The sequence below is a fragment of the Lepisosteus platostomus genome, chromosome 23 (assembly GCF_059453375.1).
Source record: "Lepisosteus platostomus isolate fLepPlt1 chromosome 23, fLepPlt1.hap1, whole genome shotgun sequence".
Lineage (NCBI taxonomy): Eukaryota > Metazoa > Chordata > Actinopteri > Semionotiformes > Lepisosteidae > Lepisosteus > Lepisosteus platostomus.
In genome coordinates, this window is record NC_142633.1 from 7,650,229 (window position 1) to 7,662,332 (window position 12,104).

Sequence of the window (12,104 nt, forward strand, 5' to 3'; positions counted from 1 at the left end):
TCCAAGGGCCTTAAATCAATGACATAAAATCAATTTAGTTAAATTCCACTTGGAAAACCACTCAAAATAGTTTTGGAAGTGATTTTTGGTTTTAGATTTTTACTTAAATTACACAACATATACTAAAAAAAAAAGAGAAGTGCTGTCTTCTAACCAGAAATGTAATTTAAATCTTCAAGGAGCTCATTTTCAATAACTATTCTCATTTTCAAGCAGGCATCTGCAACTCTGGTCCCTGAGAGCCCAAATTGTTTGTCATATAGATCACCTGTATAAATCAACAGTAATTACTTCATAGTTGTTCCCCATCAGAATTTTTGTCCTAATTGATCTCTAACTTGCATGATTAAATTATTCTACATCTTAACTGGCTGGAATGAAATTGTTCCATGTCTTTAAGAGCAGGGCTGTCCAGTCCAGCTTCTGGAAGGATAATATATCAGCAGGATTTCATTCCAACTCATTTCTATGTAAGTTAAAACAGCTGGCTACTGGCTGAATTGTTTTAACAGCTTCTTTCAGCCTTTCAGGTGTTGCTGCTTTAAAGACACCGAGACAACCTGCAGAACTGGCCTGGAGAGCCCGGCTTTAGAGACTTACAATTTACTGATGGCCTATAAAAGTGGTTGGATTAGGGCACCCAGGAGAAATGTTAAGGACACCTGGTTTAAAGTATTAGATATTTTATTGACTAAATACTACTTGCGTCTTACTTCACAGAAGCATGAAACAGAAACATGGAAAATAATGTTGTCAAGCAACAGCTGTTGCTTGTTAATAGGAATAAAAAAAGTCAATTCAACTGAAACTGAGCTGATAACAATATTAACCTAGAAAAACCAGTGTGTAGTGCACAATTACCATTTATTTATGGCCCTCACATGGACCAAAAAGAAGAGGTAAGCAAATACAACTTAATTGTAATTGTGAAGTACTGCAGTTACTGTAGAAATGAAGAACTGTTACATTAAGGTCCTGTGAAAGGTTTCATAAAATCTTGATTGCAACAAGAAAATGAAAGGAAATTATGGTCTCTTTCATTTGACGTAAAAAAAAATACCCAACTGAATCGACGATGATTCAACTTTCTTAGAAACCAAAACAATACAACCGCAGTGCTCTGGTGGGTTAGTTAAGTCATGCACTGATTCAAGCTGTATCGGTGTGGCACGATTATGCAGAACCCGCTGAATGGTCTGCTTTCTGGGAGACGCACAGCACTGTCCTGTTGCGGATACCGCTCTGTTCCAAAGTTAGGGATAAGTTGTGGAAGCTCCTTCTGGGTACCTCCATGGTCTCGATGATCCCACCTTCGTAGCTGGTTCCGTGCTCGGCCTCCGCGGTTGCTATGACTGTCTGAAGGGTGTCCGAGGGACGGAAGAGATGCTGAAATCTCTCTCCAGACGGAGATCGCACGGCAAGAAGCAGGTTTTGTTCTCTGTCCAGCGGGGACCCACCTGTCTCCGAGTGTCCGCCGACTGGCTGCCTCTTCTGACCTCGAGGCACCCTTGCTTCTGCAGGGGCGGTCATTTCTGGCGTGCTTCTGGACGCCGCCCTCCTGTGCGCAGAGGAAAGGCGCTGCTGTTCCACGTGACTGTTCTTGGCCTTTATGATGAGATCATCCGACATGCTCAACCTGGTGGTTTTGTCCACTAAGCTTTGAGTGGCCGTGTCTCCGGACTCCTCCTCCTTCTTCTCGATCGAAGGAAGCACTCTGTACCTGTTCAGCGACGACATCGGTTGAGCGGGGAGCACCTGCAGGAGCTCTGGGATCTCCTCGGTCTTCACCAGACTGCCCCGTCTCGCTTGAGTCGCAGAGCTGAGGGAACTCCCCGCCCTTTCGCGTGTATTGGAAGGAGGCCTGGGTGTCAGGGGGGAACCATGCTGGGAAACGGTGTGCACACTCTGGGTGCAGTGGAGGGCAGGTCGGCTGCGACCTTTGGCAGACTTGGGCCTTGTTACATGCATAGCGTACGAATCCTATTTCTCCATGGAAGCCGTAGTGATGGGAAGAAAGGACTCTCCGAGGGTGGTACAGCCACCATCTCCTTCTCTCGCAGCTGTGGAAGGAGGAAGAAGGAAAAAACCAAAGTCATTCCTCACTCAGAAGTAGAAGGAATGTCGCCATTGTTCTCCGCCAGTGAAAAGGGGATTTTGTACTTAACGAGGGTAGAGGTGAGGTGCACCTCTGATCAGCCGAGACCAACCGAATCATTTCTTTCCTCAACATCGAAATTAATTCACTCAACTACTTCAGAACTGGCCTGTGCAACACGGAGGATATGTGTTGGAAAATGAAGAATTATTTGTATGCATTTTATCCAAGCTCATTTTCTGGGTTTAAGCACATGCATGGCATTGCCTTTTGTGTCTTTTATGCAAATTTTATAAATGTGACACTTCCTGATAAACTGCAATACTGGGTTGCCGTGCTACATTAGGCAAACTAATTCTGCACAAGTCTTCCGGCCCCTTTTAGGGATGTGCTGCACTACAACATGGATTTATTTATTTTTCCCCATTTTTGATGATGGCGTAATTTGCAATGTGCAAGGTATAAGAAAGTGTCTAATTTTAAGGCTTTCTAAGCATTGACTAAATTACTCATTGAGAAAATGTCAATCGAGGATAAGATTAAAAAAATAATAGGGATGTATTAATTCTACATGTTGGATAGAGAGCAGTGAAGCTTCACTTTTAATTGTGGTTCATTGATTTGAACCTCTGGGAAAAATTCTCGTTTTTGGGGGCAGCTCATAATTTTGCAAGGTCCCCTGGGCATAAAACAAAAACTCCTAGCTCAGTGTTTTTGTTTTTTGAGAGGTATAGCCATCTTGTTTAATCTTTTCACGTAATTATTACAAAAAAGTTTTAAATGTGTAAAAATTGAATTAGCTCTTGTGTGCAACAGAATGGAAATTCTCTCCCTGCAAGTAACTTGAGTAACAACACATTCTTCTAGACGAACATTTGGACATCTGCATAAAAAAAAATGACTGTCCTCTCAAATCGTCTTAGGATACAGAGGGACGTGGGGATTGGACTGTATTTGATCATTGTTTTAATACATTAAAAATGCAACTTTACGATAAATTCTTTTTCTTTTTTTGTAGGGAGGATAAATGTGCAGACTCGAACCGTCGCAGAAGCGAAATCTTTTGAGGTGTTGTGATCTGTTGCTAGGTTTATATGAGCATATACAGTACGTCTCGCCCGAGCCATAGTATTGTATAAAACGCAAAAGAACTGCAACTACTACAGATATGTCGAATGACCGTTAATAGCCATAGGGGTCGTCAATTAGCTTGACTTTGGCTTCTGAATACTGTACATCACAATGCTAGTATATTTTCAAACGGAGATCCGATATCTCGCAATTTTGTTTCTTTACATGTCCAGTACAGTCAAGAGCAGGGCGCTAACGCGAGCGGAAGACGGCCGCTGTCAAATTAAATAACGTGACAATATTCTTAATGTATTCAAGTTAAGAACTCTGCACGGTTGCAATTGGTAGGCTCCGTGCGTGCTGTGGAAATTCACTGTAATGGTCTTGGGGGGGTTGACGCCGTTCGTCTTAGGTTTTTGTCATCTTCAGACCTGGTGTTATTGATGTGTTATTGCAAATCCGAGTACCGTAATTTCAAAAACGCCAGAAGTAAACGTAAAATGCGCCACTGTTGCCTGACTCATATTAAATGCGCCGCAATCCACGCTAAAACATATTCTGAGACATAACCTCTCTCTCTAACCAGAGCCTCACAGGAGCAGACCACTTGTCACAGCGTTATGGATGTTAGATGTCACTAGTAAAAAAGGCTCAACAAAACCGCCGTCCTACTCTGAAGTTCCTTGCTAGCTGGTTGCGTGTATTGACGAGCACACGATCTCTTCCGATTGAACGGGATGCAAACCGAAATAGCTGCTTCAGTTACCTTGCATGTCTGTCTCGTTTTGCGAATCCACACTTATGCTAATCGGCACCAATTTCGTTGCAGCTTTAAGAGTCTCGGGCCAATTTCCCAGCGTCAAGTCGCAGCTGACAACAGCCCCGTCGCCTTGACAACGCGGTTGGGGACGTCATAAAGAGACCGAGGGGAGGCGTTGTGCGTCTAGCAAACACGCTTGTAACCCCTTAAAAAAATATCAGGATGGCAATTTCCTTTCAAATAATTTCTCCGCAGCATAATTTCCTCATTTTGCTGTAGCGCACAACAGGGTTGCGTGCTTGAATACATCTGGTTGTCTGTCTCGAAACTAATACTGTTGCAGCTTCCAATTCTGTGATAAAGTGTGAGAGGCATATGGCTTTTAACAAGGAAAAACTGTATTGAGTACTACGTTGTAAAACTGGCCTAAGGAAAGGTTTTTCTGCTACTACAGCATAATCGTAAAAATAATTAGTGTTACCATCATGTTCAATATCAAGGTGATGGTGGGAAAGTACTGTACTACGGTACACTATATTGCAGCTACAGTAAGGCTTACAGCAGATGTTTAAGATGCTGTACTTACATTGATACACCTCCGGGAGATCTTACTGCCTGTTGTCATTTAGGATATGAAGCAAACTATTTGTGCCAGTGTGGTTCAGTTAAAACTGTACATTTATAAGTGTTAATTCACTTCTTCACATCTCTAAAACGTGAGAACGATCGTTTACGTTTTTTTTCTTTATCTGTTTAAATAATAAGGTGTTAATACTACATTAGGTAAAGGCTAAATTTAATTTGATTTGTGACCAGTCTTTAAAATCTCACGTTTTCTCCCTTCTGATGCCGTGCATGGTTGAATGCATTCACCCACACCGTTCTCACAATAACTTCTGTGGGAAGTTGTTTCCCAAAGAAGTGGTTCAAGATCGGTTTATACTGTAGCCTGCGGGCCGTGTAGTTTGTCTGGCAATTTACAAACGCACTGGATTTGAAACGGAGGTGAACAGGGGTTAAAGAAAGGACAAGGTCTTCCAATGAATATGTGCCAACAGCAAGATCCACAAAGGAAAGAGCTGGCAGGAAACTGAATAATAATAATTTAATAATAATTGCTTACACTTATATAGCGCTTTTCTGGACACTCCACTCAAAGCGCTTTACAGGTAATGGGGATCCCCTCCACCACCACCAATGTGCAGCATCCACCTGGATGATGCGACGGCAGCCATAGTGCGCCAGAACGCTCACCACACATCAGCTATCAGTGGGGAGGAGAGCAGAGTAATGTAGCCAATTCATAGAGGGGGATTATTAGGAGGCCATGATTGGTAAGGGCCAATGGGAAATGTGGCCAGGACACAGGGGTTACACCCCTACTCTTTTCGAGAAACGCCCTGGGATTTTTAATGACCACAGAGAGTCAGGACCTCGGTTTTACGTCTCATCCGAAGGACAGCGCCTGTTTACAGTATAGTGTCCCCATCACTATACTGGGGCATTAGGACCCACATGGACCGCAGGGTGAGCGCCCCCTGCTGGCCCCACTAACACCTCTTCCAGCAGCAACCTTAGTTTTCCCCAGGAGGAGGAGGAGCTGATTGAACTGGTGGTGGTGGAGGGGATCCCCATTACCTGTAAAGCGCTTTGAGTGGCGTGTCCAGAAAAGCATTCTATAAGAGTAAGCTATTATTATTATTGAAGGAGGCCCTGAGGCAGTCCACAGTAGAATCCCTTGGCATGTATATAGGTATCGGTGCAGTGGAGAACCAGGGTAGCTGCCCTAGTGAGTCAGTGCAGGTATCTGTGGGTGTGGTCACTGAGGCAGAACAAACATCATAACTTAGTTTTGTTTTCTGTCACAGGTGGGCAGGTTCTTTTCAGGTACCAGGTACAGCACTATATGATCTTACAAAGCCCGACTGCCTCATACTGAAATTTGCAGAGAGCTTGTGTTGGGCATAGGAAATCAATTGCTAATTGGTGTCACAGGCCATATATGCCTCCATTCACACTTACAGCTGAAGCCCCGAGATGGGAGAAATATACTTCATACCCTGCTAGGTGTTCGGTTTTTACATTGGACAAAAACGTGCATGCTTGCAGCAAAAACATTTTTTATTGTTTTTTTTTTTGTAATTAAATTGAGAATTCCACATTACAAACTTGTTTCTTGAGGATATTTTTCTTAAGTTAAGCAATTTGAACTCAAGCCCCAAAAGTATATAAATTTACCAGTATGCAAACTTGGTTCATGACCACATCAAATTCTAAAAAATAATTTTGCAAATACTGCAGCTTAATAACCATGCACCAAAACCTAAAACAGTGTAATTAGACTTGTAGTGAATATTATTCTGAATTATATCAAATACTATTGTAGTAGAGATAAATCTAAAAATCTGTTTTTAAATATTAAACTTATTCTCTCCATTCACTGGAGCATCTTCATTTTGATTGATGGTTCAACAGCCCACTTTGTTTTCAACCTGTAAAATAGTTGCCTGGTTATAGCCTTTGCCTGGAGTACAAACATTTTAGAACAGACCTAAGGGCTACAAATTCAGTCCTACATGTATCTAATCCTAAACCTCTGCTTTAAGTCCCCCCCATAGGGCATAGAATGTCAAGAGAAAAGTGCAAATATAACAGAAAAAGATTAGGAAAATAACTAAAGTTACAACAGTGGGTGGGGCTCTAGACTTGCATATTCAAATCACACTTGTTACAATTGCAACACTACTGTTGTATCCTTGAGCAAGATAATTTGCTGAGGGCTCTGGTGAAATGCTCTATAGTACAAATTAGTACACCAATAGGTTGCTTTTGCTGTAATACAATTCAAATTGGTAGCAAGTGCAAACAGTCGATTGAACAGACCCCACATAAAGGAAACATCCTTTGTTTAAAAAGGCTCTGGCCTTTCATGCAACATGACAAAACTCTTAACCAAAATCCACAAGAAGGACTTTTAAAATTGAGACTTTCACAAAAAAAATCTAAAATATCACCATAAAACAGGCAGGGGAGGCAAAAGATCCTAATTTTAATCTCTCTTAAACTATGCACATTACACTAGATTTCTTCAAATGAAATAGTAGCCTATTATTTTTGTTGGGATTTCTGGCATAAGGTCAATAATGCATAACGCACGATGAGGAAATCATGCTTAGCATTTTGACGCATAGATTTTTACAGAGCAAAGGATGTGCCTCACTTTAAATTCAAGTGGGAGACGAAGACAGGAGGGAAGTTCGAGTGACTGACCAGTGCTCTTGGTTCCCTTTACACGGGGTGGCATTTTACATTTTGCAAAAGACAAAAGATGGGGGAAAAAGACAACTTTTTAAGGTTTGAACCCACAATCAAATGTAACTGATCTTATATTTACTAGTATGTCCATAATACTCTTCCCATATTGTTGCAGTACCAAAGACACCATACAATGCAGAGACGGATGCAAACATTTAAAATTGTTAGTGCAAATTCCCTTTTCTTGACACAAAGACCATTTCCATATGGAATCTGCTTATTCCAGCTATGTAAAAAAAATCCCAGGCCTTTTTTGTTTTTGTTGGCCATGTAAACAACAACATTTTCCTTCAGAACGTCACACTCAGAAGTGATAAAAGATGACTCAACTTTTCAGCGGTTTTTCAAACGCATTCATATGCTCACACCAGAAAACGACAAGTCTGTGAAGCAAGCGGGCTCCCTCTTAACTTGTAACACGTAATAAGTGCAATTCTTTAAGAGGCTTTGTTCATTAGTCCTATATGGCTTTTTAAAGTGCTGACTTCTTAAAAGGTTGCAGTTCTAGAGATCACAAAATATTCAGCCCAGTGCCTCTAGATTTACTCCCCTGCATCAGGGAACCTAAACCCCTCAATGACTAAAGACTTGGAACAGCTGATAATTCAATTACTCACTAAAAGCCTTGGTAGATTGAAACAAAAACATCCTATTGGTTCTCCTGGCCCAGGAGCGAGGATCACTGCCAAGTTTAAAATACATTACTCTTTTCTGTCCCATTCAATTAGCCTTTTGTTTTTAAAGCAGCACTTACTTTTTAGAAACGTCAGTGATGTATCGTTGATCAAGAGTTGGCTGTATCTAATTCTACTCAAAGGGGATAGGGGCAGATGTTACTGCTTGTGACCACTGGCAAAAGCAACTGTTGATTTGTTCATTTCAGCTTCCAGCCAACCTCACTGGGGGGGGGGGGGGGGGAGGATTAGGGAACATTCAGGATTCGGGTTTAGAAGTGGCTGTCCCACGCGCCTGCGCTAGAAAGGACTAGAAGGGACAGTTTAGTTGTTTAACTTTCCGATTTATCAGGATGATGGGGGTCTTTTTAACTGTTTTCAGCCGAAAGGTCAAATCCCCTCATTCCATTTAAGTAAAAAAAAAAAAAAAAATTGGTCCTTCCTGGTTGAGTCTCATGAAGTAGCTCTTTTAAAAAGAAGATTCAGGTCCAGAGGAAATCAAAGCTGTGACCCATCCGTCAAATTCAAATTCTCAAACCAGATTGCCTTAACGTACAATAGCACCAATGCCCCAGGGTGGGATTTAGGATTTAGGTCTCCATTTTGCTTTTGAGGTACCCACCCATCCATATATCCAGTAGATGGTTTATGCATCTAGTGGATTTATGGAAGGATTCCACAGAAGCAGACCTCCACAATTATTAAAAACGTGGTGGAAGACTACTTATTGAAGGCTGTCAGTGCAAGAATTCTTAAAGAATTATAAAGAATTCTTAGTGGCCTTTAATCATGATGGGATCTTTTTTTTTACTGTACAGACTCTACAGAAGGTGCACGCTTATAGCCCAGAAGTAGAGTACGTTCTGATCTTTGATCAGTGTTATAGAATAACTGGTTATAAAATCATGTAGTGTGGTTTCAAAAAATGTTACACATTTGTATAACTCTCGTTGAGTGACATTCCTGTAAATTTTACTTTCTTTTGCTCATCCTCCCAAACTTAACAAGAAGTATGAACTTTTGACACCGCCTTTCAAGATGTTGAATAAAAGGGGAGGTGCATTTGTGTGCTTGAGAAGCTCATTAAGGAAGCTAGCTGTCTAACACCGCATATATCTAGTACAGAAACATCACTATCCAGACTCCCAACACCTCTGGATGACCTCCATCATCAAGAGTGAGGTACCAGCTCCGACACCCATTCACCAAATATCAGTTCTTCCCCTGCAAAACAAAGATCTGGAAAAACCACTTCTTTGTTACTTAAGAGCCATATTCATCCGACTTGAACCCTCACAATTCTAGCGCAGTGGAAAAATTAACAATTTCCAAAAAAACGAAGTAGTATTTGAGTGTGATTAAAAAAACAAAACAGGCGCACTGTCCAGAATGTGCTTGAAAACAGTGGTCTGCAAGAAAGAGAGCGGTGGTCCCATCTCCAGGTTCATCTTCAGCTGCACCTGCGCTAAGGCAAGTCCAGCAGGTTGTTCTTGGCATACAGCTCCTCTGTGATCTGGTAGACCTCGGCGATGAGGGGCAGGGCCTCCCCCAGCATCGTCACCACCTGGTCAGGTGTGCCCACGTTCATGACCTCGAAGAAGGTGGCCCGCCCGGGGAGAGCACAGAAGGCCATGAGCGAAGCCTTGCGGATGATCCAGGGGTGGTGGTGAGCCAGGGACTCGTTGTAGGCCTCCGCGCACATGGCAGACGTCTTCCCGTCCTCGCCGCTGGTCCGCAGTCTCTCCAGGAAGAGCTCCAGCCAGCGCAGGGCGCGGTGCAGCCTCAGGGTGGTCCGGCAGCCCGACTCGGGGTGGTCCGCCCTCTTGGTGAGGTCCACCAGCCCGTGGGCCAGCTCGTACTTCACCATGGACTGGACGGTCTCGTACTGCTCTCCATGCTCGCCCTTGCGATGGTTGGCCATGATCTGGATCTTGCCGACGGCATCTTTGGAGATGAAGGAGAAGATGGTGCCGAGGCTGTTCATGAACCTTGAAAAGACCACGTGCAGAAAGTTGAGACAAAGCTACGGAGGTTTCATTGCCACTAGTTTGATCTATTGATGGTCTTATTTAAATAAGTAATAGGTTTATTCCATGCTGGGGGGAAAAAAGAAGAAAGAAAACGCAACGTTTCGGCCTTGGAGCCTTCTTCAGGGTTCTTCAACCCTCACACCTGAAGAAGGCTCCACGGCCGAAATGTTGCGTTTTCTTTCTTCTTTTTTTCAGCATGGAATAAACCTATTACTTGTCCCATTTGCAGCCTATGCATGCTGACGCAGCTACCCACCTGAACTACTTATTGGAAATAACTATGCATTTAGAAAATGCTTTTATTTCAGTCAGAGCCATTTACAGCCAGGAGGAGAGGGACGTTTATAAATAACTGTTGCCAAAAAAAAAAGAGGTAAATATTCAAACTCACTCCCCGGAAATACTCCATTTACAATCGGTATTAGTATTGCAGTATTTTCACCAAACCTAACTTTCCCAGAGCAGCCCCTGAGGAGACTAACCTGCAGTGTTAGCTGAAACCCTCAACCTGTGAGGCTAAGGGCGTTTTTCAATATGATTAAATCTTTGCTGCCTGGTGTGCCTGGTGCATTGGTTAGCACTGTCACGTTTTGTTTTGCACTTCAACAATGATGCTTTTCTCTCTCCCTGCTGTGCTCTCTGTGTAACAATGATGACCCTGCCAAGAGGCATTCACCAGTGATCGTTTCAACTGGCTCGTCTTACTAAAGAGAGGATTCTTGCTTCTTTATACAGTAGCAATTTCTATTTCCGATACTGTTGGCTAATGATGCTGTCAACCATTAGTCTCGCAGGCATGAAAGAACTTGGATGGCATCCTCTTCTGTATTTCCCCTCTGCAGACAGGATCAGGATCTCCAGCTGGCAAGACCCTGATGACAGCAGCAGGCTTCAGCCCGTTACCTCAACTGCAAAATGAACTCCCCTTTCTGTACAGCACCCTTTACAACACATTGTCACGTAGTGTTTACCTGTCATGTATACATTTATATACTGTAGGGTTATACAGTACATTAACTAAAAAGGAAATTCGATTAAGTGGGTGTAAAGTAGGGCAGCGTGGTGATGCAGGGGTTAACACTGCTGCCTTGCAGGGCTGGGCCCTTGGGTGCTGTTTGTATGTTCTCCCTGTGTACAGGTGGGTTTCCTCCGGGTGTTCCGGTTTATTCCCACAGTCCAAAATTATACTGGTCGGTGAATTGGCTTCTGGGAAAATTGGCCCTGGTGTGAATGTGTGTTTGTCTGTGTTTGGTTTCCAGGAGCTTCTGCCTTGTCCCCGTTGCTTGCTGGGATAGGCTCTGGGTCCCCTGCAAACCTGAACTGAATAAAGCAGTTAGAAAATGGATGAAGGGATGCAGGTTTCAGAATCTGAATTGGATAGATGGGACACAGGTCTGACTTCATCTCGACCTAAATTTTATTTAAAAAAAACAGCTGCTTCATTAGGCTCATCAATGCATGCTTGAGAGGATGAGTGTTCATCCAAAAATCATCCATTTATCTCTGCTGCTGGTCTCTCCACTACTAAACTGTCATTATATAAATATAATGACATAAATATAGACTATCATCTGGATAGAAAATAATATTTACAGATGTTCTAGTTTAATTGTCGGGGTAATTAAAACGCAGTTTAATCATTAATCAAGTGTCAAAATGTAGACTTATCCATTGATTACTGTGTTCAACGTTCAACAGATCGTTTCCGTTTGCAATATTCACATCACTGACTGGCTGCCTGCCTGCGCTCAATTAGTTAGAATACGTTGACAATTAAAAATTAAAACCGTTTAAGTACTAAATGTTTTAATGTTCACGCCCAGCCGTTTAGAGTCCTATTTTTAGAAAAAAATAGTTTTGACAACTGCTACGAAGAAATTTACTAAAGTTAATCCGATGTTTGAAATAGAAACGTTTTCACAATTATTTTTCAGAGTTCACCCGAATTTATTCTGGCCGTTTAACACAGTAACATCAAACACTAGTTAAACCTGAAATCACCATGGAAGACTCACCTTACAAGTCCTCGCCACCCCGCCACGTACTGATCGATTAAAATCTCCTTGTTGTCTGTGAGACAGGACTGGAAAGTGTCCAGCACCTCTTTCAAACTAAATTTCTGGTCCTCCACCACATCAGCCATGTTTACCCGGAAGCAG

At 42.5% G+C, this 12,104-nt stretch overlaps 2 protein-coding genes across 2 annotated transcripts; both read right to left on the reverse strand.

Moving 5' to 3' along the window:
- Positions 1–666: 666 nt before the first annotated feature.
- ubxn10 (UBX domain protein 10) lies at positions 667–4,070 on the reverse strand. The gene is made up of 2 exons (XM_088616776.1): positions 3,933–4,070; positions 667–2,060 (listed from the first exon to the last, which is right to left on the reverse strand). The coding sequence occupies exon 2, from the start codon at positions 1,966–1,968 to the stop codon at positions 1,174–1,176; it is 795 nt and encodes a 264-aa protein (XP_088472902.1). The 5' UTR covers positions 1,969–2,060; positions 3,933–4,070; the 3' UTR covers positions 667–1,173.
- Positions 4,071–6,029: 1,959 nt separating this feature from the next.
- On the reverse strand, positions 6,030–12,093 carry cptp (ceramide-1-phosphate transfer protein). The gene is made up of 2 exons (XM_088616948.1): positions 11,961–12,093; positions 6,030–9,903 (listed from the first exon to the last, which is right to left on the reverse strand). Exons 1-2 carry the CDS (start codon positions 12,086–12,088, stop codon positions 9,381–9,383), a joined length of 651 nt encoding a protein of 216 aa, XP_088473074.1. The 5' UTR covers positions 12,089–12,093; the 3' UTR covers positions 6,030–9,380.
- Between the last annotated feature and the right edge of the window lie 11 nt (positions 12,094–12,104).